Source organism: Oncorhynchus mykiss, chromosome Y (genome assembly GCF_013265735.2).
Source record: "Oncorhynchus mykiss isolate Arlee chromosome Y, USDA_OmykA_1.1, whole genome shotgun sequence".
In the NCBI taxonomy this organism is placed as follows: domain Eukaryota; kingdom Metazoa; phylum Chordata; class Actinopteri; order Salmoniformes; family Salmonidae; genus Oncorhynchus; species Oncorhynchus mykiss.
In genome coordinates this window covers 23,688,050-23,714,132 of record NC_048593.1, presented here as the reverse complement: position 1 = coordinate 23,714,132, position 26,083 = coordinate 23,688,050, and the positions used below count along the sequence as shown (strand labels likewise).

The 26,083-nt window shown below is 40.5% G+C and overlaps 2 protein-coding genes across 2 annotated transcripts in view; one reads left to right on the top strand and one right to left on the bottom strand.

Annotated features, from left to right (window-relative positions):
* Positions 1–6,363: 6,363 nt before the first annotated feature.
* On the bottom strand, positions 6,364–10,391 carry LOC110509833 (isotocin-neurophysin IT 1). The gene is made up of 4 exons (XM_021590966.2): positions 10,316–10,391; positions 9,980–10,107; positions 7,104–7,308; positions 6,364–6,726 (listed from the first exon to the last, which is right to left on the bottom strand). Coding segments are annotated over exons 1-4 (480 nt in total). The 5' UTR covers positions 10,317–10,391; the 3' UTR covers positions 6,364–6,580.
* Positions 10,392–14,248: 3,857 nt separating this feature from the next.
* LOC110509832 (ATP-dependent RNA helicase DQX1) overlaps positions 14,249–26,083 on the top strand; it is a 30,106-nt gene continuing 18,271 nt past the window's right edge. The window contains exon 1 of the mRNA XM_036967795.1: positions 14,249–14,833. The gene's annotated coding sequence lies outside the window, so the exon portion shown is untranslated. The remainder of the gene's footprint in view (positions 14,834–26,083) is intronic.

The following is a 26,083-nucleotide window of genomic DNA, read 5'->3' as shown; positions in this document are numbered from 1 at the left end:
TGGGCCCTCACATCCTGAAAAGGTTCTACAGCTGTACCATTGAGAGCATATTGAGTGGCTGCATCACTTCTTGGTATGGCAATAGCATCGTCCTCGATCTCATGGTGCTACAGAGGGTTGTGCGGAGGGCCCAGTACATCACTGAGGCCGAACTCCCTGCCATCCAGGCCCTCTATATCAGGCAGTGTAAAAAGAAGGCCCGGAAAATCGTTAAAGACTCCAACCACACAAGCCATAGACTGTTTTCTCTGCTGCCGCATGGCAAGAGTTTCCGGTGACACTAACAAGCTCTTGAACAGCTTCTATCCCCAAGCACTACGACTGATAAATAGCTAACAAAATAGTTCCACGGCTGAGTTGACCTTGCATTTATATTGACCTTTTATTTCAATATTGCACCGTCTCCATGCACAATCACAGGGCCCTACACACACAAACACTCACTCCATCATCATTTGCTCCATACATTTACATTGACTCTACAAACCCACACACCCACTCACATGCAAACTGCTACTACTCTGTTTATCTTATATCCTGTTACCCCTATTTATATCTACCTCCATCACTCCAGTATCCCTGCACAAGTAAATATGGTATTGGATCTGACTTTTTAAATATTTCCTGTATATAGTATGCTTACTTACTTACTTTATTGTGTATTTCCTATTTCCTATTCTTATTTCTTGTGCTTTTTTCTGGTAATACATTTGTGCCAGCCCCTCCCTGCTCTGTCTGCTGGGTTTTGCTGTGCTTACCCTCTGCAGGAGATTGGTGATTGAATAATTTTGCACGCCCAATTTTTCAGTTTTTGATTTGTTAAAAAAGTTTGAAATATCCAATAAATGTCGTTCCACCTCATGATTGTGTCCCACTTGTTGTTGATTCTTCACAAAAAAATACAGTTTTATATATTTATGTTTGAAGCCTGAAATGTGGCAAAAGGTCGCAAAGTTCAAGGGGGCCGAATACTTTCGCAAGGCACTGTACATACTGCTTTACTAATTTCATATGTATAAACTGTATTCTATTCTACTGTAATTTAGTCAATGTCACTCCGACATTGCTCCTCCTAATATTTATATATTTCTTAATTCCATTCTTTTACTTTTAGATTTGTGTGTATTGTTGTTAATTGTTAGATTCGACTGCACTGTTGGAGCTAGGAACACAAGCATTTCGCGACACCCGCAATAACATCTGCTAAATATGTGTATGTGACCAATAAGATTTTATTTGATGTTTTGGAATATTTGTATTCTGTACATGCTTCCTTCTTATCACTCTGTCATTTAGGTTAGTATTGTGGAGTAATTACAATGTTGTAGATCCATCCCCAGTTTTCTCCAATCACAGCCATTAAACTCTGTATGTCACGCCCTGACCTTAGAGCTTTTTATGTCTCTATTTTGGTTTGGTCAGGGTGTGATTTGGGTGGCCATTCTATGTTTCTTTTTCTATGTTTTTTTTATTTCTTTGTTTTGGCCTGGTATGGTTCTCAATCAGGGACAGCTGTCTATCGTTGTCTCTGATTGGGAACCATACTTAGGTAGCTTTTTCCCACATGGTTTTTGTGGGTAGTTAATTTCTGTTGAGTGTTTTCACCTTACAGGACTGTTTCGGTTATGCTCTTGTTTATTTTTGTTATAGTGTTCAGTTTTAATAAAACAAGCATGAACACTTACCACGAAGCGCTTTGGTCCGATGATTCCTCTTCTTCAGACGACAAAGACCGTTACACTGTAACTGTTTTAAAGGGACCATTGGCCTAATAGTGAAATCTCTGAGCTGTTTCCTTCCTCCCCGGCAACTGAGTTAGAAAGGACGCCTGTATCTTTGTAGTGACTGGGTGTTTTGATACACCATCAAAAGTGTAATTAATAACTTCACCATGCTCAAAAGGATGTTCAATGTCTGCTTTTGGTTTTACAATTGTTGCCTTTCTTTGCAAGGCATTGGAAAACCTCCCTGGTCTTTGTGGTTGAATCTAGAGTAAAGTGATTGAAATGCACTGCTCAACTGAGGGACCTTAAAATGATCTGTATGTGTGAGGTACAGAGATGAGGTAGTCATTAAAAAATCATGTTAAACGTTATTATTGTACACAGTGAATCCATGCAACTTATTATGTGACTTGTTTACTCCTGAACTTATTTAGGCTTGCCATAACAAAGGGGTTGAATTCTTATTGACTCAAGACATTTCAGCTTTTAATTTTTAATGAATTTGTAAAAATGTCTAAAAACATAATTCCACGTTGACATTATGGTGTATTGTGTGTAGGCCCAGTGATCCAAAATCTCAATGTAATCCATTCAGTCAACAGGTCTCCTGTAATGATGCAGCTGGCACACTTCCTCTATGCCTACCTTCATGTAGGCGGGCTGAAGCAGGCAGAGACAAGGGCACCCATACTCGTCTTGGAGATGATAGTGCCCACAGGAGGGGCTGGAAATATCGCCGGTGAGAAGTGTGACCATGCAACAGTGTTTTTTTACCCCAATATGTTCCCCTTTTTTGATTGATAGTTTACCATATTCCTTAGCTCACATTACTTATTTAGGCCTTTGGGAAGAACATTTCTAAAAGAAACTAAGCCATTTGAGAGTGTTGGAAGATAGCTCATGTTTTTCTCAGATTTTCCTTAATCTCTCCTCATTCTTTGTCCGTCTCTCTGTCCCCTCTCTCAGCGGGCAGCATTGTGAATCAGATAGGGATACCGCTGCACCTCGTTGCCATGACAAACGCTAATGGGGGTAGTCCGTCATTGTAAATAAGAATTTGTTCTAAACTGACTTGCCTTGTTGAATAAAGGTTCAATAAAAAATGAAAATTAATAATTTACAAAAATGAGTGGTGACTTTTCCATGGCAACTAATGTCATGCAGACCTTGGCCCAGGCTACAGACATTCAGGTGCTATGCATGATGGCTCGCCACTTTAAGGTTTAAGAAGTGTGTGTATGCCATGGCTAACACTGTGCTCTCTCCCCAGCACCCCTATAAAATGGAGCTTGTGTTCTGGCTGCTGTCTGGTAGAGATGGAGCCCTGGTAAAGGGCATGTGGGAGGAGTTTCTGCACTCTCACAGACACACTCTGCCTGAAGCTCTCAACAAACACATAGATAGGTGCCCAATACCATTGGTTGTTTAATGCACAATACAGTAGTATATTGACACATCAAGTGGTTTGTGATGATGTGAATTGAGGCTCAATTGGTAGTGCGTGACACTTGCAATGCTAGGGTTGTGGGTTCGATTCCCACGGGGGACCAGTACAAAAAGTTGCTCTGGATAAGTGCATCTACTAAACTGTTTTGTACAGATAATTATCAGACTCCAGTTACAAATGCTGGTAAACACTCCAATACATTTTGTTGAATTTTTTTCACAAATGTAGTGCACTGGGCCTATACTAGTTCTGTATTAGTGGACCAATACAGACGTCTTCAGCACAAGCAAAAAAAAACATCTTCATCCCCACCCCCAATAACAAAATCACAGCACCCCCAATAACAAAATCACAGCACCCCCAAACTACTTTCCGCGGCTATGGCATTGCAGTTCAGGCACTCTAAAAAGAAAAGGTTCCTTGAGTATCCTTTAGGGGTTCTTCAAATTGAAAATGTGGGGGAACCCCTATAAGTTATTTGAAGAACCCTTTAAAAGGGTTCTTCAAAGAACCCCTTTTAATGGATCCTCAGAACCTTTGAAGAACCTTTTGGGGTTCATTTTTGAACTATCCCCCTCCCCTAATAATAATTATTATTATGTGTAACAATAACAACAACAACACACTATTTTAGTTATCAGTGTTTATTATGATTTTAGTGGCAAAGCAGAATAAAACATTGAAATATTAGGTAAACTCCAAGCAGAGCCTCAAGTCCAATGGGTATATCCTCTGGTGTGTTGATGTTAATGTGTTGATGTTCTCCGTATCCATAGCCAGAATGATTTTGCAGTGCATGGTGATCGAGCAGGTTTCCTGTTTTATTCATCAGAGGTGTAGGGAGGGTGAAGTCTGTGAATCCCCAAAATATTAATTTTTCAGATGATAAAACGTGCACAGGAGAGAATTCATACCTTGGATTTTGAGGTGAATGTGAATGAAAAAAAAAACTGTTTTGATAATGGTTTTCATAAACATATCTTGTCCATAATGTAGAGGCCTATGGGATATTCATTGAAGAGGTCAGGGAGGAGGATGGTTAATGTGATCAGCATAACATACCAATTGACATACTTTTGTATGTCAATTCCAGACACAAAAGTGAGCAGTTCAGTCATCTGCACCCAATACAGCCAGCCTTCAACATATTCTTATAGCCCACATAGTCTCTTACCTCTTTGTTGGTTGATATCCATTGAATTGTGTCCATTTTCTGATTTAAAAAGATTGGCACAAAAATGAAAATATAGATGGTATCATCATAAAACAATATCAATTTAGTTCATGCAAGGGACAAACCTTACCATAAATTGAGGAGATCTTGCACCAAACGTATCAAAGTTTGATAAGCCTGCACCTGCTGTCTTATCAAACTTTGTGGATCTTAGAAGAATCCTTGTTGAACCCCTAATTGTTAGTGTGTGGTTTGTGTCATGTTCCTGGCACCTACTACCATACCCCGTTCGAAGGTACTTCAATATTTTGTTTTGCCCATTCATCCTCTGAATGACACACATTCACAATACATGTCTCTATGGTCTCAAAGCTTAAAAATCCTTCTTTAACCTGTCTCCTCCCCTTCATCTACACTGATTGAAGTGGATTTAACATCAATAAGGGATCATAGCTAGTTACATAGTTACATCAATAAGGGATCATAGCTAGTTACATAGTTACGTCAATAAGGGATCATAGTTTTCACCTGGATTTACCTGGTCAGTCTATGTCATGGAAAGAGCAGGTGTTCATAATGTTTTGTACACTCAGTGTATATTACAGTATGATTGTTTATTGTATATGTTTTATCTGAATTTAGATCAAATTGTGTGATTGTCAATTAAATGTGAAATCCTTTTGCAATCAAACCTCTGCAGTTTATTGCATGACTATCAATGTTGACTATAAAAGGTGTGGAGGCAATTGTCAAAGACCGAGGCCTGTACTCTGGAGCGGGATCGATTTGGAGGTGGAGGGTCCGTCATGGTCTGGGGCGGTGTGTCACAGCATCATTGGACTGAGCTTTTTGTCATTGCAGGCAATCTCAACGCTGTGTGTTACAGGGAAGACATCCTCCTCCCTCATTTGTTACCCTTCCGGCAGGCTCATCCTGACATGACCCTCCAGCATGACAATGCCACCAGCCATACTGCTTGTTCTGTACGTGATTTCCTGCAAGACAGGAATGTCAGTGTTCTGCCACGGCCAGCAAAGAGCCTGGATCTCAATCCCATTGAGCACGTCTGGGACCTATTGGATCGGAGGGTGAGGGCTAGGGCCATTCCCCCCAGAAATGTCCGGGAACTTGCAGGTGCCTTGGTGGAAGAGTGGGGTAACATCTCACAGCAAGAACTGGCAAATCTGGTGCAGTCCATGAGGAGGAGATGCACTGCAGTACTTAATGCAGCTGGTGGCCACACCAGATACTGACTGTCACTTTTGATTTTGACCCCTCCTTTGTACAGGGACACATTATTCCATTTCTGTTAGTCACATGTCTGTGAAACTTGTTCAGTTTGTCTCAGTTGTTGAATCTTGTTATGTTCATACAAATATTTACACATGTTAAGTTTGCTGAAAATAAACGCAGTTGACAGTGAGAGGACGTTTCTTTTTTGCTGAGTTTATGTTGAGTGGTCCTCCCACTACAACAAGGGAAACCATGCAGTTTATTAGGCTACAGATTAAATAAATGATGATGAACTTCACAGGGTGGTGAATGTGCAATGTGATGAGCTTGATGCACCTTTACAATAAATATTGAGGGTCTTATTCTGGTGAGATGATGATCGATGCTTGGCTGCTGTTTGACAAATTAAAAATATATCGCTCTTATCCATGGTAATCTCATATTGTAGGTAGCCTACCCACACTGTATCTGTGAGCTATTGGCTAGAGTGCATGTGCCAAGACCAGGGTGGGCACATTTGCAATATTACACAACAGTTTTTGTAACAAAACCATCAGTAGTTGAAAATGCGATGGAAACCCATTTAACTTGAATTTTTAATTCGGCACATAGGAATTTATTGTCAAAGGTTATTTTTGTGTGCACTATGTCATCACGCACAGCTTTTTATCCAGAAAAAAGTTTGCTTGATGGAAAAATCTCTGGTGGGAAAATATGCATATTGATTTATGCAGATTTGAGAATAATCACGTAAAAATTGGTCACAAATTGGATGGAAACCTAGCTCTTGACTATCCTGACAGTTGTTTTTGTACAGTAAGCTTTATTTGACTCTTGAAGCACAAGCGATTACACAAACAGTTACAAGCAAAACTAATCCTTTACATCTATGTCTGTCTTCTGTACAAAATGTATGTACATAGGTATGCCTCTGACATTGAGATGTGACAGATTTTTTACACTGTCTTTCAACTCAGGACTGCCACTGAATTAGAGGCTGTTTTATTTGTGGACTCTGTGGGGAGGGGTGTGGCTAATCATGTTCAGAAGCTTCATCAGCAGATCATGGCCATGGCTACTGCTCACTGATTGGCTTATGTATTCAGCTTCATCCTCCTCAGTACAGGATTGGTCAATACTACAACCCTCTAAAAGAGAAAAGACCAAAATAGACAATCTGTCACACAACTGTCATATTAAACTGAATCTGTATGGACTCACAACAAGTAATACATGTAAATAGTACATTATTACCATTGGCTAACACAACACCACATTTATTCCTAAACTCTTTAGTAATCGTGGAGCAAATAGTTTGGTTGCTGACAATGACAAAGTATTCAATACCACAAGAGCTTGGCACATGATATTAACAATTCAATTGTCTATTTAAATTGCCACAACCAGCAATCCATAGAAAAACAAACCCTACTGCATACAATGCGTTTTGCTCCTTTGCAGAATCATTCAGTGTGAACGGAAACATTTGCTATACATGAAAATAGGAGTATAGTCTTTGTCTTACCCACGTCACAGCAGATCCCCGGTGCAGCACAACGTCCCTCCTCAGAGCCACACACTCTTCCTCCGGCCTCACAGGGGGAGGGCAGGTAGTTCTCCTCCACGCAGCCAGCTGCCTCTGGCGAGCCCACGTAGCAGCCCATCCCCTCCCCACAGCAGATATTGGGGCCAAAGCAGCGACCCCTGTCCCCGGGGCCACATGACATGCACTGGAAAGATAATAGGAAAAAGAAAGTTATAGTTATATTGTTATTATAGAAACAAATTATATATTTATAGAACATTTAGTTTTTTCATAACAGTACAATACAATATACAGTATTGATAAACAAATACATTCTAAACCAGTTATAATTGTAAAATATAAAGATACAAAAGCATTCATTAGAAACAGTTCAATTAATTACCATTTTAAAAGCTTCTATGAAAATGTAAATAAATCAAAATAAAAGAAGAGTTGGATGGATCTTATAGCTTTCCTAGACGCAACAACTATGAAGCAACTATCAGCAGACAAAAAAGAACCAAGTATGGATGGCTTTCCCATAGAATTCTATTAAACATTTTGGGGTAAAGTAGCCCCACTATTTACACAAATGACAACACACGTCACTCAATTCAGTACTTCCTAGTTCAATATCAAACAGTTATTTCAGTTATATTAAAACCAGGAAACTCTCTGTAGTGTCCCCTGCTGATTATAGACTCATAAGGTTAATAAATTGTGACAATAAAATTATACCAAAGCTTATAGGCAATAGGATGGCAAAAGTCTTACAGACTTGATAATCAAACAGGGTTTATTAAAAAACCTCAAACAAATACAAGAACATGTTTCAGTTTAATACCATACGCAAACAAAAACAACAACATATAGATTTATCAATAATGGCTGTTGATGCCAAAAAGGCTTTCGACCGTCTTGAATGGCCTTTTCTATTCAAAACTTTTACATTTAATACAAATATTGTATAAATGTCTTATATCAAAAATATACACAAATAACGCATTATCTGATGAAATTGCTTTAGAAAGAGGCACAAGACAGGGATGCCCCCTCTCCTCTCTCATGTTTGCACTGGCAATTGAACCGCATGCAGAAAGAATTAGACAGGACCCAGTTAACGTAACAGGTATCAGTAATGGTAAACATGAATATAAACTAAACTTATTTGCAGATGATCTCCTGATATACCTGACCAATATTTAAAAGTCAATGCCCCCTTTGCTAAAAAATATTTTTCAGAATACTCAAATGTCAGGTTATAAAATGAATGTGGGAAAAAATGAACAATGCCAAGAAAAATAATAACTCACGATCTACAGCAATGCTTTAAGTGGACCACAGAAAATATTAAATACTTTGTTTGCTTAATAAGTGACAACAAACAACACATTAATAAAGATAACTTATCGTGTAACTTTTTAAATGTTTTACTTTAGTTTATTTGGTAAATATTTTCTTAACTCTATTTCTTTAACTGCATTGTTGGTTAAGGGCTTGTAAACATTTCACGGTAAGGTCTACCTGTTGCATTTGGCGCATGTGACAAATTTAATTTAATTGGAACTTTATTCCATTATGAAAGCAACAATATGAAAGCAGATCTAATTAAATGTAATAATTTTCCCAGAAATCTCACAGGTAGAATAAACCTCTTAGAATGGAATGGCTGACAAAGTTTTTGTATTTATTTATGGTAACCCCACTGAAGACATTCTTTATAAAGGTATACTTGGTCATAACAGACTTCATATGGGCAAATACAATTCACAGAATAAACCGTTTTACATCTTCCTAAGTCTGACTGTGGTTTTAACCTTTCAGACTTGAAATTATATAAACTCACTACCCAAGGTTTTTACTTGTGACATTAAGTTAAATGCACTAAAGAGGAACAATGGATATGTATGGAAGATGTGCATGCTCATCCGCAGAATATTTTTACGTGTCTATTTTTAAAGGATAAAACTTAGAACATTAAGAACTACATAGTGAAGAACATTAACAATATGGAAGAAAATGAAAAGTATTTTACAAGAACCAATATCACTCCCTGAAAACACAACCTTATGGAACAATCCTTGGATAGCTTTTGAGACATCACCGATAATTTGGTCCACATTGAGAACTAAAGGCATAGAAACCGTGAATTAAAAAGTAATTTTGGACTGACCAATGTTGATAGTTTCAAATACATGCAACTTAAAAGTTACACATCACAAAATGTTGATTTTAAATATTTTGGACATCAGCGCAACCTTGAGGGAATCGTATTTGAGTCCAACAAGAATGGTTCATATGATTGGGAAGATATACAAAACCTTGCAGAGAGCATATCCAACTGACAATCTCTTAGAAAACCAAGACAAAAGTGTATGCTTAATCCAGTATAAACGTATGTATAGAATGTATTATACAAGAGACAAAATGATCAATTCTACAGCACAACGGCAGAGTCATGTCTCAAGTGCAAAACTAATAATGACTCAATAATCCATTCTTTCTGGGAATGCTATAAAGTCTGGAAATTGTGGACGGAGTTGTCTGTCAGAAGTATTACAATGTAAAGATCCTTTTAATCTGTATGCATATTTCAAGACAGGTATATGGGATGTAGTGAGATACCCAATGGGCTGGACGATTCTCTTCTCATCACTCAATTTGAAAAGACGTATACTAAAAACTTGAAAGTCAATCAATCCGCACACAATGGAAAAAATTGAACGATTTATTATTTAAATGTTGAAATAGCCTAGGCGTCTCAACCCTTCAAAGGAAAGATGCAAGCCTATATGTAGCCACGAATCTAACTCTATAACAGACACACTGTAATAATAGACAATAACAAAGAGGAACTGCTCAGAATTACTTGGTACCTTTCTGGATGGGAAAGCAAGGGCTGATCTCTTGCCTCCTATGGGGCAGTTGGAGATGTAGCAGGCAGTGCATACAGATAGCAGGAACAGCAGACAGAGGGCGGACACTGAGGTGCCAAACATAGCCACTGAGAAAGAAGGAAAAATTGATTTAAGTTGATGCTACTTGTCTCAGGATAGAGATAAGATGGTATTATCAATCATAGACAGTTTATTGCTGCAATAATTATTGCAGTCTGTTACAGAAACATGTTTTTTCTTTTTTTTAAGATTAAGTCGTTTTAAGATTGTCAGAGAAAATACAAACACTGTATGAGATACAGAAGACACACTTACTGTGTTGAGGTTGAGGCTTTGGTGAGGATGATCTGCGAATTTGTCGATGGTTGATCTTGGTAAAGGTTGATTGTCTTTGTTCATGTTCCTTGCCAAAAGGTACCCTTTTATACCTCTTGCTCCGTCTCTTAGGCTGTGACATGGCCTCAAAACCACCAATTAAGTCCAATCAAGACGTTATTCCTAATTGTGTGACCTGATTAGTAAATGGAATGGACATTGAGATGGACAAGAAAAGGGCATATCAGGCGTGACCATGCATAAGAGGTATGGGGGGTCTGGTTAGGGGGGGGGGGGGGGGGGGGGGGGGAGACGAGCCCGAGCCCGAGTCAAGACTGAGACCAGAAAAAATGTGAGTCCAGTTCAAGACCATGAATTTTGTCAAATCACCACCATAACAATTCAAAATGTCCAGGATTTCTGTGTTCATATTTCAGAACAACATATGAATTCTTTAGACATTCAGAATGGTGACAAAATGCATGCTGGGGGAAAACAGAGCCACTATACAAAGTATTACTAACCCAAACACAGTGGGGAACAATGAGGGCCCTCTACACCTCTAAGGATTAATAAAATAATAACAATAATAATTGTTTGTGGACTTTTTGTGTTTTACAAAAAGTGCACTCTCCTATTACTGTTGCTGTCAGTATTACTGTTGCTGTCCTGACGAAGTTGTCACACACTAGGTCCAATAGGTTCGCCACTGCGCAAACTTCTAGAATAGATATAAAGACTGTTCAGGAATTAAGGTATCAAGAAATGAGTGTCTATATTGGACCTGGTGAAGCAGTTTTATGCACTTAATAAATGGAAGCTGATAATTATGAGTTTTTTCTCCGCTGGTCTCGGCTGGTCTCTGAAAGAAATTACGAGTCCGAGACCGAGTCAAGACCGAGTACAAATGTATATGACACCGAGACAAGACCGAGACACTCATAATATTGTCTTGAGACCGGTCTCGAGTGCTACAACACTCGTTCTACAGTACAATATGTTTATAAATGTTATGGGATGAACAACAAGGGTAGGAGGGAAGGGGGGATGAAAAGGGTAAAACAGGAGGGAGCTATGACTTCCGAGTTGATTTGTTTGTCAAATCAAATCAAATTATATTGGTCGCATACACAAATTTAGCAGATGTTATTGTGGGTGTAGCGAAAGGCCTGTGTTCCTAGCTCCAACAGTGCAGTAGTATTTAACAATTCACAACAATACACACAAATCTAAAAGTAAAAGAATGGAATTAAGAAATATATAAACATTAGGACGAGCAATGTCGGAAAAACATAGAATAGAGTACAGTATATACACATGAAATTAGTAAAGCAGTATGTAAACATTATTAAAGTGACCAGTGTTCCATTATTAAAGTGGCCAGTGATTCCATGTATATGTATATAGTATGGATGTAGCATGAATATATGGCAGCAGCATCTAAGGTGCAGGGTTGAGTAACCGGGTGGTAGCAGGCTAATGATGGCTATTTAACAGTCTGATGGCCTTGAGATAGAAGCTGTCTTTCAGTCTCTCGTCCCAGCTTTGATGCACCTACACTGGCCTAGCCTTCTGGATGGTAACGTTGTGAACAGGCTGTGGCTCGGGTGATTGATGTCCTTGATGATCTTTTTGGCCTTCCTGTGACATTGGGGGCTGTTTGTGTCCTGGAGGGCAGGCAGTGTGCCCCCGGTGATGCGTTTGGTAGACCGCACCACCCTCTGGAGAGTCCTGTGGTTGCGGGCATTGCAGTTGCTGTACCAGGCGGTGATACAGCCCGACAGGAAGTTCTCAATTTTGCATTTGTAAAAGTTTGTGAGGGTCTTAGGGGTCAAGCTGAATTTCTTCAGCCTCCTGAGGTTAAAGAGGCGCTGTTGCGCCTTCTTCACCACACTTTCTGTGTGGGTGGACCATTTCAGATTGTCAGTGATGTGCACGCAGAGGAAGATGAAGCTTTTCACCTTCTCCGCTGTGGTCCTGTTGATGTGGATAGGAGCGTGCTCCCTCTGCTGGACCAGGGTTCGAGTCGTGGCCGGGGTTGCCCCCTAATTCTCCACAATATGCCACAGACTATGAAGAATCCTTTATTTATTAAATTAACACATTCATTTTTAAAAATTACTTTACAATATATTATTGTGTGTGTGTGTGTATGTATGTATGACTTACTCAGCCTGTATTGGCTATGTAACAACTATTGTAATAAAAGGAAAAGAGAACTTCAGATAAATAGAGAAATGGCTCAAGGGATGATTAAAAGGTTCTCATTGTCCTTATTAATAACAAGAGCACGGTTGACCTTGACCTCACCATGTGTTAATCATGTATTTCTCATTACGTTTTAACCTGGACAGATCCTGTGAATTTAACTCAAGTCATTATCTGGACATTGTTAGGCCTATTTCCACCCCAACTTAATTTTTCTAATTAGGCCTACACCAATTATTACATCAAATTAAAACATCAATTGACGTCAAAGCCCTACATGATAATGCAAAAAAAATGACATGAGAAAAAATTATATTTGTGTGGAGAGGCAGACATTTTGAAAGGCCTTTAGTGGCCATATTTAATGCATCTAATAATTATAGCTGATATCTCGAATTTGTGCAAAAAATATTATAACGATATCAACTAGTGACATCCTCAAGAGGTTTGGTCCTCTTGGCATAAAGGTGTTGGCTTGACAGTAGCTGGACCAGGGTTCGGGTCACGGCCGGGGTTGCCCCCTAATTCTCCACAATATGCCATGGACTAAAAATAATAATGTATTTATTAAATGAACACATTCATACATTTTTTAAATGTTACAATCTAATAGTGTATAAAATATCTAAAATATGCACTATGCAGAGATTGACTAAATAAATAAGTGTAGAGTGTAGAGAAACATTGTACCACCTAAACCACTGTAAAACATATTTTCCATAACCAAAAATATTGTATTTTTAGCTGTTTAAAGCTCGTGTACAAAACCTCAAGTAGAAGAGGCAAACATGAAATTTAAGAACAGGAAGCAAAGAAATAGAGCACATAGAAAACATCTACCACTTCTTAGACTTGCTTTAATTGACTGACAAATCTATAATTCACTAATTTCCATGTGAATTTGGTCGGGTAGCCCAAAAAGTTACATATTGCATCTTTAAGAGTACATTTGAGATTTGGCTTGGCAAAATATTTCTGACCACTGACAAAGAGCCAGCTCCTCCTCCTTTGAATGTTGACTCCACCTGTGCACAGTGAGTTGGCGAAACATGGTCAGTATGATGTCATTCATCCCTGATATCAGGATACCTGGCATTGGTCACTTCTGGTGTTATGAGACTGATGGTTTCTCAACAGAGATGCTTTGTTTACATAGTAGGTTAGGATAACTGATGTTGCAAGTTAGATGAATTAGAGAAGGGGATACATAGTCAGTTGCACAACTGAATGCATTCTACCGAAATGTGTCTTCCGCAGTTAACCCAAAGCCTCTGAATCAGAGCCTTAATCGACGTCTAGGGAGCAGTTGTTTTGGGGGGTTAACTACCTTGCTCATGGGCAGAAAAGCAGAATTTTCCACCTTCGGTTTGGGGATTTCGAACCAGCGACCTTTCAGTTACTGGCCCAACATTCTTAACCACTAGGCTAGGTGAATTAGCGTGTCAGGTTAGGAGACTGAGGTTAGGGTTAAATTTAGCTACAATGCTACAGTTGTCCCCAACGCAAAAGAAACTGCCATTGAATTCTTACACTGCTCGATCGAAGGCAGTACAGCATGAAGACAGCCTAAAACTGCTTCTACAATAGAAATCCCCGATCACACTTGTATGCGATGTCATGGCGACGTTGGCTAGCTAAGCTCATGCGTAGAAACACGTAATCGGGTCTAACGGGTAGTCTCGCGCCAAACTACGCATGTGCAAGCCATCAACTCAATGGCATTCCTTGTCACTCTCACGAGGCTGAAGTAATAACAAGCTCAAATACTTAAGACATTGACTCGAATTTAGGTTGTGACTTTAGATTTCGAGAAAATTCACAACTAAGGAATACCCTATCACTTCTCTCATTGACTTATCAAACCGCAAATGGTCTGTTTGGTCTGTTTCTCAAGCGTTCCCGGAAGTCTTGCGATGTTGCGCATCTGGGTTTAGAAACTGTGGCTCTATGTTCACAACATACTTCAGAAACTAACGTCTGTGGGCGTGGCGAAGCGTTTGACCGGAGCAAGGAGTTTGCTTAGACAGGCAAGCGATTCGATAGATCAACAGCGGACGACGAGCTCTATTTTATTAATTAATGTCAACGGTTACGGAGAAACCAGAGGCAGAGAAGAAGCGAAGAGAGAATCTGTGAATGGTTGCAAAAAAATGAAACATTGTATCCGCATATTGTCTCTTCCAAGAAATGTGTGTGCAACAACAGTGAGCAGTAGAACGTTTCACTGACAGCTCAGCGGGTTATATTGTTTTGCTGGATATCCCGCGCCTTGGTGGGGATTTTAGGAGACTCTAGAGAAATGTGTCGAAGGTAAGATGCCAATGGCATTTGTCTACGTGGTTGTTTTCGACTCTCCCAGTGATCTTCATTATATTTACCTCCTATCGTGCGTGTGTGACTGTCAGCTGACACGTAGTTCCTGGCAGGTCGATATAGGCCTACTGGACTCGAGGTGGGCAGGAAAGGGGGCATATAAGGAAAGAAGAGAACGAAGGCAGGGGGAGTTATTGTGAGTTGACTGATACAGGTGTCGTCATCCGTAGTTTCTCATTACCAAAAACAGTATAAAGATCAGTCTTATATATTGTCATGGCCATACAGTTGTAATGCATTTGAACATAATCCCAAATCGGCTACATGCCAATATTACAATGATTTTGTTTGCATGATAGTAAATAATAGATGTAAAAAAAACTAGTCATTGTTTGCTAACGTTATAACATGGTTACAACACGTGATGTCATGCATCCAGTGCTGTTTCTTATTGTCTACTGTAAACTCCAAGCTGACATTAGACCCCTCCCACGTGATTCCCACATGATGATGAACAACACCAACCCCCCCCCCCCCCCCCCCCCCTTTCCCCATGGATGGACTCACCTTATGAGATGAGCTCCAATGTTTTCCCCATAGCCAATATAACCCCTGTGTATGCTTTGTTTTTGTATGCACGCCTATGTCAGTGTGCTCATTAAACATAGGCGAGTTGCAGGTAACCATGGATCAGAAGATACCTTTGGTCATGTAGTGTATGTGGACACCTGCTCATCCAACATCTCATTCCAAAATCATGGTCATTGATATGGAGTTGATCCCCCCCTTCGCTGCTATAACAGCCTTCACTCTTCTGGGAAGGCTTTCCACTAGATGTTGGAACATTGCTGCGGGGACTTGCTTCCATTCAGCCACCAGAGCATTAGTGAGTTTGGGTACTGTGGTTAGGCGATTAGGCCTGGCTTGCATTCGGCGTTCCAATTCATCCAAAAAGTGTTTGTTGGGGTTGAGGTCAGGGCTCTGTGCAGGCCAGTCAAGTTCTTCCATGCCGATCTCGACAAACCATTTCTTTATGAACCTTGCTTTGTGCACGGGGGCATTGTCATGCTGAAACAGAAAAGGGCCTTCCCCAAACTGTTGCCACAAAGTTGGAAGCACAGATCGTCTAGAATGTCATTGTATGCTGTAGCGTTAAGATTTTTCCTCACTGGAACTAAGGGGCCATGAATAACAGCCCCAGGCCATTATTCCTCCTCCACCAAACTTTACAGTTGGCACTATGCATTGGGCCAGGTAGCGTTCTCCTGGCATCCACCAAACCCAGATTAGTCCATCGGACTGCCAGATGGTGAAGCTGGAGCGACAGACATGGCAGCTCTGCTTCTAGCATCTAACAAACTTAGCATTATTATTATTATATAAAACTCTGGGAGGAAGAAAGGTTGAGGTGTATGATTGATCATGATTAACTACTCATGGTGTGATTGTGATAACATACAGGAACTCAATTCCTTTTGTTCACCCGACCTAGAATACTTCATAATCAAATGCAGACCGTATTATCTCCCAATAGAATTCTCTTCAGTTAGTCACAGCCGTGTATATTCCCCCTCAAGCCAATACCACAACGGCCCTCACGGAACTACTCTGGACTTTGTGCAATCTGGAAACCACATATCCCGAGGCTGCATTTATTATAGCTGGTGAGAAAGCAAATTTGAGGGAAATACTACCAAAGTTCTATCAACACATTGCCTTGTAGTACTCACACTTCAAAAACTCTCGACCGCCTGTTACTCTCCCTTCCGTGAAGGCTACAAGTCCCTCCCCCACCCTCCCTTTGGCAAATAAGACCACGACTCATTCTGCTCCTTCCTTCCTGTAGGCAGAAACTCAAACAGGAAGTAGCCTTGCTAAGGTCTATTTAATGCTGGTCTGACCAATCGGAATCCATGCATCAAGATTGTATTGATCACGAGGACTGGGATATGTTCCGGCTTGCTTCTGAGAATAACATTGCCGTTTACACTGACACGGTGACTAAGTTCATCAGGAAGTGTATACGGTAGTTGTTCCCACTGTGACTATTAAAACCTACCCAAACCAAATCTGTGGATAGATGGCAGCCTTCGCACAAAACTGAAAGCGCGAACCACAGCATTTAACCATGGTAAGATGAATGGGAATATGGTTGAATACATACAGTGTAGTTATGTCCTACGTAAGGCAATCAAAAAGGCAAAACGTCAGTACAGTGACAAAGTGGAGTCGCAATTCAATGGCTTAGACACGAGACTCTAGACAATCATGGATTACCAGCCACATCGGGAAAACCAGCCACATCACGGACACTGACGTCTTGCTCCCCAACAAGCTAAACACCTTCTTCACCAACTTTGAGGACAACACAGTGCCACCAAAGGTGGCCCATTCCCAAGGACTGTGGGCTCTCGTTCTTATTGGCCAACGTGAGTAAGACGTTTAAGCATGTTAACCCTCGCAAGGCTGCCGGCCCAGACGGTATCCCTAGCCGTGTCCTCAGAGCATGCGCAGACCAGCTGGCTTGAGTGTTTACGGACATATTCAACTCTCCCTATCCCAGTCTGCTGTCCCCACATGCTTCAAGATGTCCACCATTGTTCCTGTACCCAAGAAAGCAAAGGTAACCGTCCAAGTCACGGCCTTTTCTCCCCACTATCATCCAGAAGGCGAGGTCAGTACAGGTGCATCAAAGCAATACCCCACAATGACAAATCAAAATGAGGTTTTTATATATTTATATACCTTCTCCTCAGTGTGAGGTCCTGAGCACTCTGGAGCAGGTTTTCATCAAGGATCTCTCTGTACTTTGCTCCATTCATCTTTCCCTCGATCCTGACTGGTGCCAAGTTTCCTCCAGACGTGATGCTTGGCATTCAGGCCAAAAAGTTGAATCTTGGTTTCATCAGATCAGATAATCTTGTTTCTCATGGTCTAAGAGTCCTTTAGGTGCCTTTTGGCAAACTCCAAGCCGGCTGTCATGTGCCTTTTACTGAGGAGTGGCTGCCATCTGGCCACTCTAACATAAAGGCCTGATTGGTGGAGTGCTGCAGAGATGGTTGTCCTTCTGGAAGGTTCTCCCATCTCGATAGAGGAACTCTAGAGCTCTATCACAGTGTCCATCGGGTTCTTGGTCACCTCCCTGACCAAGGCCCTTCTCCCCCGATTGCTCAGTTTGGCTGGGTGGCCAGCTCTAGGAAGAGTCTTTGTGATTCCAAACTTCTTCCATTTAAGAATGAATGAGGCCATTGTGTTCTTGAGGATCGTCAATGCTGCAGATATTTTTTGGTACCCTTCACCAGATCTGTGCCTCGACACTATCCTATCTCGGAGCTTTAAAGGACAAATCCTTTGACCTCATGACTTGGTTTTTGCTCTGACATGCAGTGTCAACTGTGGGACTGTCACGGTCGTCATAATGAGGAGACCAAGGCGCAGCGTGATAAGCGTACATAACTCTTTTAATGAAAAGAATGAACACTGAACAAAACTATACAAAACAACAAAACAACCCGTGCCGCTGTATGACTAGTGCAAACGGGCAACTAAACATAGAATAACAACCCACAAACTATCCAAGGAATACAACGATAAACAGCTGCTTCTGATTGAGAACCAATCTAGGCAACAATAGACATATATAAATAACTAGACCAGGGAAAATCCATAAACATACAAAAAACCCTATACAATACAAAAACTACACAAACCACCCTTGTCACACCCTGACCTAACCAAATAATAAAGAAAACAAAGATAACTAAGGTCATGGTGTGACAGGGACCTTATATAGACAGGTGTGTGCCTTTTCTAAATCATGTCCAATCAATTGAATTTACAACAGGTGGACTCCAATCAAGTTGTAGAAACATCTCAAGGATGATCAATGGAAACAGGATGCACCTGAGCTCAATTTCGAGTCTCATAGCAAAGTGGCTGAATACTTAAAAACTTAAATAAATAACGTATTTCTGTTTTGAATTTGTTATAAATTAGCAAACATTTAAAAAAAATATATTTTCGCATCCCCAAGGCACTGTACATAGTCATGGAATCACTGGTCACTTTAATAAAGGATAAGCAGTTCATTCATTCGGACAAAATAAGCTAGTAGGTCCCAATCATAAGAATTCAAAAACACAACCATTAGGCTAAGCATTACCCAATTGAAACTAGTACTTCCCATTGCAAAAAACTTAACTTCTTGCTATTGTACAGTGGCCTGTTCGCCTTCAAGAAGGCAGATGTTTCCATACATTTTTGTAAAAATGGTCCCACTCATTACAGGTCAATGTGATTGGTTGATTCCACCATCACTCCAAAATTTTGCTATAGCACAGTTGAATGGCAGATGCCTTATATCAAGCGTCTGATGGCCTAGCCAATGGCTGACTTAGCTAGGTAGATTTATCTCCCCAGAGACCACCCAAGATGAATCCTGTTTGGATATTTTTTTGTTATCTTCGGTGTTAACACTTTCCTTTTCTAACAAAAACTGAAGAGATTAAATCAGAACATCATTGAAAATAATTATTAATATTTGTTATTTTATAAATCCTTAGCTCTCATTGTTCCCTACTGTGTTTGGGTGAGTCATCATTTATGACTAACTAATCATCCTGCCGTCTTCTTTCCAAGATGGCGTAGCAGTGGGGATGTCTGTTTTGATTGTCTTGTCCCGTCCCTTGTATATATTGTTTTTCTTCATATATATTTTGAATATACTTGTATTATTTTTTAAATTTCACTTCAACGAGGAGGCCTTTCTAATCAACCTGACCTGGGTATCCTAGAAGGATATTGACCTCATCCCATCAGTAGAGGATGCCTGGTTGCTCTTCAAAAGTGCTTTCCTCTCCATCTTAAATAAGCATGCCCCATTCAAAAAATGTATAACTAAGAACAGATATAGCCCTTGGTTCACCCCAGACTTGACTGCCCTTGACCAACTCAAAAACATCCTGTGGCATTCTGCATTAACATCGAATAGCTGCTATTCAATATATGCAACTTTTCAGGGAAGTCTGGAACCAATATACTCAGTCAGTTAGGAAAGCAAAGGCTAGCTCTTTCAAACAGAAATTTGCTTTCTGTAGCACTAATTCCCAAAAGTTTTGGGACACTGTAAGGTCCATGGAGAATAAGAGCACCTCCTCCCAGCGGCCCACTGCACTGAGGATTGGAAACACTGTCACCACCGATAAATCTACGATAATCAATCATTTCAATAAGTATTTTTCCACGGCTGGCAATGCTTTCCACCTGGCTACCCCTACCCTGGCCAACATCTCAGCACCCCTGCAGCAACACCTCAGCCATGCTCAAGGTCCTAAACAATATCATAACCACCATCGATAAAAGACAGTACTGTGCAGCCGTCTTCATTGACCTGGCCAAGGCTTTCGACTCTGTCAATCATCGCATTCTTATCGGCAGACTCAATAGCCTTGGCTTCTCAAATGACTGCCTCGCCTGGTTCACCAACTACTTCTCAGACAGAGTTCAGTGTGTCTAATCAGAGGGCCTGTTGTCCGGACCTCTGGCATTCTCCGTGGGGGTGCCACAGGGTTCAATTCTCAGGCCAACTCTTTTCTCTATATACAGTGCCTTGCGAAAGTATTCGGCCCCCTTGAACTTTGCGACCTTTTGCCACATTTCAGGCTTCAAACATAAAGATATAAAACTGTATTTTTTTGTGAAGAATCAACAACAAGTGGGACACAATCATGAAGTGGAACGACATTTATTGGATATTTCAAACTTTTTTAACAAATCAAAAACTGAAAAATTGGGCGTGCAAAATTATTCAGCTTACAGCTGTAAGTCGCTTGGGGTATGTCTCTATCAGTTTTGCACATCGAGAGACTGACATTTTTTCCCATTCCTCCTTGCAAAACAGCTCGAGCTCAGTGAGGTTGGATGGAGAGCATTTGTGAACAGCAGTTTTCAGTTCTTTCCACAGATTCTCGATTGGATTCAGGTCTGAACTTTGACTTGGCCATTTTAACACCTGGATATGTTTATTTTTGAACCATTTCATTTTAGATTTTGCTTTATGTTTTGGATCATTGTCTTGTTGGAAGACAAATCTCCGTCCCAGTCTCAGGTCTTTTGCAGACTCCATCAGGTTTTCTTCCAGAATGGTCCTGTATTTGGCTCCATCCATCTTCCCATCAATTTTAACCACCTTCCCTGTCCCTGCTGAAGAAAAGCAGGCCCAAACCATGATGCTGCCACCACCATGTTTGACAGTGGGGATGGTGTGTTCAGTGTGATGAGCTGTGTTGCTTTTACGCCAAACATAACGTTTTGCATTGTTGCCAAAAAGTTTAATTTTGGTTTCATCTGACCAGAGCACCTTCTTCCACATGTTTGGTGTGTCTCCCAGGTGGCTTGTGGCAAACTTTAAACGACACTTTTTATGGATATCTTTAAGAAATGGCTTTCTTCTTGCCACTCTTCCATAAAGGCCAGATTTGTGCAATATATGACTGATTGTTGTCCTATGGACAGAGTCTCCCACCTCAGCTGTAGATCTCTGCAGTTCATCCAGAGTTATCATGGGCCTCTTGGCTGCATCTCTGATCAGTCTTCTCCTTGTATGAGCTGAAAGTTTAGAGGGACGGCCAGGTCTTGGTAGATTTGCAGTGGTCTGATACTCCTTCCATTTCAATATTATCGCTTGCACAGTGCTCCTTGGGATGTTTAAAGCTTGGGAAATCTTTTTGTATCCAAATCCGGCTTTAAACTTCTTCACAACAGTATTTCGGACCTGCCTGGTGTGTTCCTTGTTCTTCATGATGCTCTCTGCGCTTTTAACGGACCTCTGAGACTATCACAGTGCAGGTTCATTTATACGGAGACTTGATTACACACAGGTGGATTGTATTTATCATCATTAGTCATTTAGGTCAACATTGGATCATTCAGAGATCCTCACTGAACTTCTGGAGCGAGTTTGCTGCACTGAAAGTAAAGGGGCTGAATAATTTTGCACGCCCAATTTTTCAGTTTTTGATTTGTTAAAAAAGTTTGAAATATCCAATAAATGTCGTTCCACTTCATGATTGTGTCCCACTTGTTGTTGATTCTTCACAAAAAATACAGTTTTATATCTTTATGTTTGAAGCCTGAAATGTGGCAAAAGGTCGCAAAGTTCAAGGGGGCCGAATACTTCGCAAGGCACTGTAAGTCAATGATGTCGCTCTTGCTGCTGGTGGTTCTCTGATCCACCTCTACGCAGACAACACCATTCTGTATACATCTGGCCATTCTTTGGACACTGTGCTAACAAACCTCCAAATGAGCTTCAACGACATACAACACTCCTTCCGTGGCCTCCAACTGCTTTTAAATGCTAGTAAAACGAAGTGCATGCTCTTCAACCGATTGCTGCCCGCACCCTCCCACCCAACTGTCATCCCTACTCTGGACAGTTCTGATTTAGAATATGTGGACAACTACAAATACCTAGGTGTCTGGTTACACTGTAATCTCTCCTTCCAGACTCACATTAAGCATCTCCAATCGAAAATGTAATCTAGATTCGGCTTCCTATTCCGCAAACAAAGCATCCTTTACTCATGCTTCACTCAAGCCCCCAACATTCTACTCAGCAAACTGGATGTAGTCTATCACAGTGTCAACCATTTTATTACCAAAGCCCCATATACTACCCACCACTGCGACCTGTATGCTCTCGTTTGCTGGCCCTCGCTACATATCCGTCGCCAAACCCACTGGCTCCAGGTCGTCTATAAGTCTTTGCTAAGTAAAGCCCCGCCTTATCTCAGCTCACTGGTCACCATAGCAACACCCACCCATAGCACACTCTCCAGCAGGTATATTGCACTGGTCATCCCCGAAGCCAATACTTCCTTTGGCCACCTTTCCTTTCAGTTCTCTGCTGCCAATGACTGGAACGAATTGCAAAAATCTCTGAAGCTGGAGACTTACAACTCCCTCTCTAACTTTAAGCATCAGCTGTCTTAGCAGCTTATCTATCTATCTGTACCTGTACACAGCCAATCTGTAAATAGTACACCTGACTACCTCATCACCATATTATTACTTACCCTCTTGCTCTTTTGCACCCCAGTATCTCTACTTGCACATGCATCATCTGCACATCTATCACAGTATTAATGCTAAATTGTAATTATTTTTGCCTCCTGGGTCTATTTATTGCCAACCTCCCTACTCTTCTACATTAGCACACACTGTACATATAATTTTTTTCTAATTTTCTTTTATTTTGTGTTAAACTGTACGTTTGTTTATTTGTAACTCTGTGTTGTTGTTTTTGTCACACTGCTTTGCTTTATCTTGGCCAGGTTGCAGTTGTAAATGAGAACTTAATCTCAACTGTCTTACCTGGTTAAATAAAAGTGAAATATATATATATATATTTTTATTACATTTAAAGTGTTTTTTGTGTGTTTTTTTTTTAAATGTGTAAAGAGGCTCAATTTGCATTTCAGCATGCATTTGTCCCACCATTCTGAATGTCTAAAGAAACCATATGTGTTCTTCTGAAATATGAACACAGACATACTGGACATTTTAAACTCTTATTATGGTGGCTATTTGACAAAATTACAATCATGTTCTTGAATTGGACTCGCATTTTTCTGATCTTGGTCTTGACTTGGTCTCGGACCCCTCGTCTCCCTCCCGGTCTCGGTCTTGACTCGGTCTCGCTCCCCCCTCCGGTCTTGGTCTTGACTCGGACACGATTCGCTCCGGTCTTGTTCCTGACTCGGACTCGATTCGCTCCGGTCTGGGTCTTGAATCGGTCTTGCTTTAGATGGTCTCGAACACAACACTGCTCCTAGACGTTTCCACTTCACAATAACAGCACCAAACCGGCTGCGCGTATGCGCCATCATGCATAAATGTATTTTGTCCCCCCACACCAAATGCGATCATGACACGTAGGTTAAAATATCAAAACAAACACTGAAACAATTGTATTAATTTGGGGACAGGTCGAAAAGCATGAAACATTTATGGCAATATAGCTAGCTAGCTTGCACTTGCTAGCTAATTTGTACTTTTTAGCTAGCTTGCTGTTGCTAGCTAATTTGTCCTGGGATATAAACATTGAGTTGTGATTTTACCTGAAATGCACAAGGTCCTCTACTCTGCCAATTAATCCACACATAAAACGGTCAACTGAATCGTTTCTAGTCATCTCTCCTCCTTCCAGGCTTTTTCTTCTCTTGACTTTATATTGCGATTGGAAACTTTCATAAATTGGGTGCATTACCGCCACTGGCTTCATTCGTCTTTCAGTCACCCACTGGGTATAACCAATGAGGAGATGGCACGTGGGTGCCTGCTTCTATAAACCAATGAGGAGATGGGAGAGGCAGAACTTGCAGCGCGATCTGCGTCAGAAATAGAACTGAATTCTATTTTAGCTCTTGGCAACGCATACGCTCGTTGGTGCACGCGAGCAGTGTGGGTGCAATAATTGAATAACATAGATTTCTAAATTTATTTTGCAATGCTCGCACACGCGACCCGAGCGGTGTAGTCAGCCTGTTACAGTGGACTGGGGCAGCTCTAGCAGAGCAGAAATTTGACAAACTGACTTGTTTGAAAGGTTATGAGGGTGCCACATTGAAAGTCACTGAGCTCTTCAGTAAGGCCATTCTACTGCCAGTGTTTGTCTATGGAGATTGCTTGGCTGTGTGTGTGTCCGTAATGGTTGTGGCTGAAATGGCCAAATCCACTAATTTAAAGGGGTGTCCACATATTTTTGTGTATATAGTGTAGCTAGGCCAAATCTCTTGCTACTTCTGTTTGTTGACATAACAATTGATGTGTACACATTACAAAATATACCCAAGCTCTTATTACCTTATGTAAGAACCGTAGCCTACTTATTTCATGCAGTATATTCATATTGTACCCATCCCATCCATCTTAAAGTCATATCAATTATTTTATCCATCATTTTAGTGAAGTTACTCTTATACCATTTTTTCAGAGATTTCTTGTGAATGTACAAAGACAGCCTCAGTCTAGAGTGGGTGTTAACCATAAGTGATTACATGTGTCAGTAAGTGCAAGTCTGTGTTGTGTGTGTGTAATAATGGTCTTATGTGTATTGCTAAATGCATACTGGGCAATTGCAGACATTCCAGGAGTGAATGGGATAGCACAAGCCCACAGCTGCTGTACAGAGCTACAGCTGCTCTGTGCTTTCTGACTGAAGCTGTCTGACTTCCTAGGCCTTCAGTGACTACACTAGAAATGATGCACTCTGTATAGCACAACTGTTACTATATACGTATTTAGTCAAGGTTGACATTGCCCTTACCCCTGTGAAAGGTTTGAGGCTTCTTACACTACATCAAACTTTCTCTCTCAGAATCATACATCATATTTTTGAAATAACATATGATATACAATACCAGTCAAGAGTTTGGAAAAACCTACTCATTCAAGTATTTTTCTTTACATCAAAACTATGAAAAAACACATATGGAATCATGCAGTAACCAAAAAAGTGTTAAACAAATCATGATATATTTTATATTTGAGATTCGTCAAAGTAGCCACCCTTTGCCTTGATGACAGCTTTGCACAATCTTGGCATTCTCTCAACCAGCTTCAGTTGGAATGCTTTTCCAACCATTTTGAATGAGTTCCCCCATATGCTAAGCGCTTGTTGGCTGCTTTTCCTACACTCTGCGGTTGGGTTGAGGTCGGGTGATTGTAGAGGCCAGAGCATCTGATGCAGCACTCCATCACTCTCCTTATTTTTTCTCTCTTTTTTTTCTATAGGGGTGGATCAGCTTAATATTGCGGAAAGATTGTTGCTTCCATCAATGTAATTGTCTGCATAATTTCCAATCCCCCATATCTTTTTTTGATAAATATATATATATCCATATACATACACGTATTTACCCATACATATACATAAATATATATATACACACATACCTATATATATATATATATATACATAGAGTGGGCAAAAAAGTATCTAGTCAGCCACCAATTATGCAAGTTCTCCCACTTAAAAAGATGAGAGAGGCCTGTAATTTTCATCATAGGTACACTTCAACTATGACAGACAAAATTAGAAAAACAAATCCAGAAAATCACATTGTAGGATTTTTAATGAATTGATTTGCAAATTATGGTGGAAAATAAGTATTTGGTCAATAACAAAAGTTTATCTCAATACTTTGTTATATACCCTTTGTTGGCAATGACAGAGGTCAAACGTTT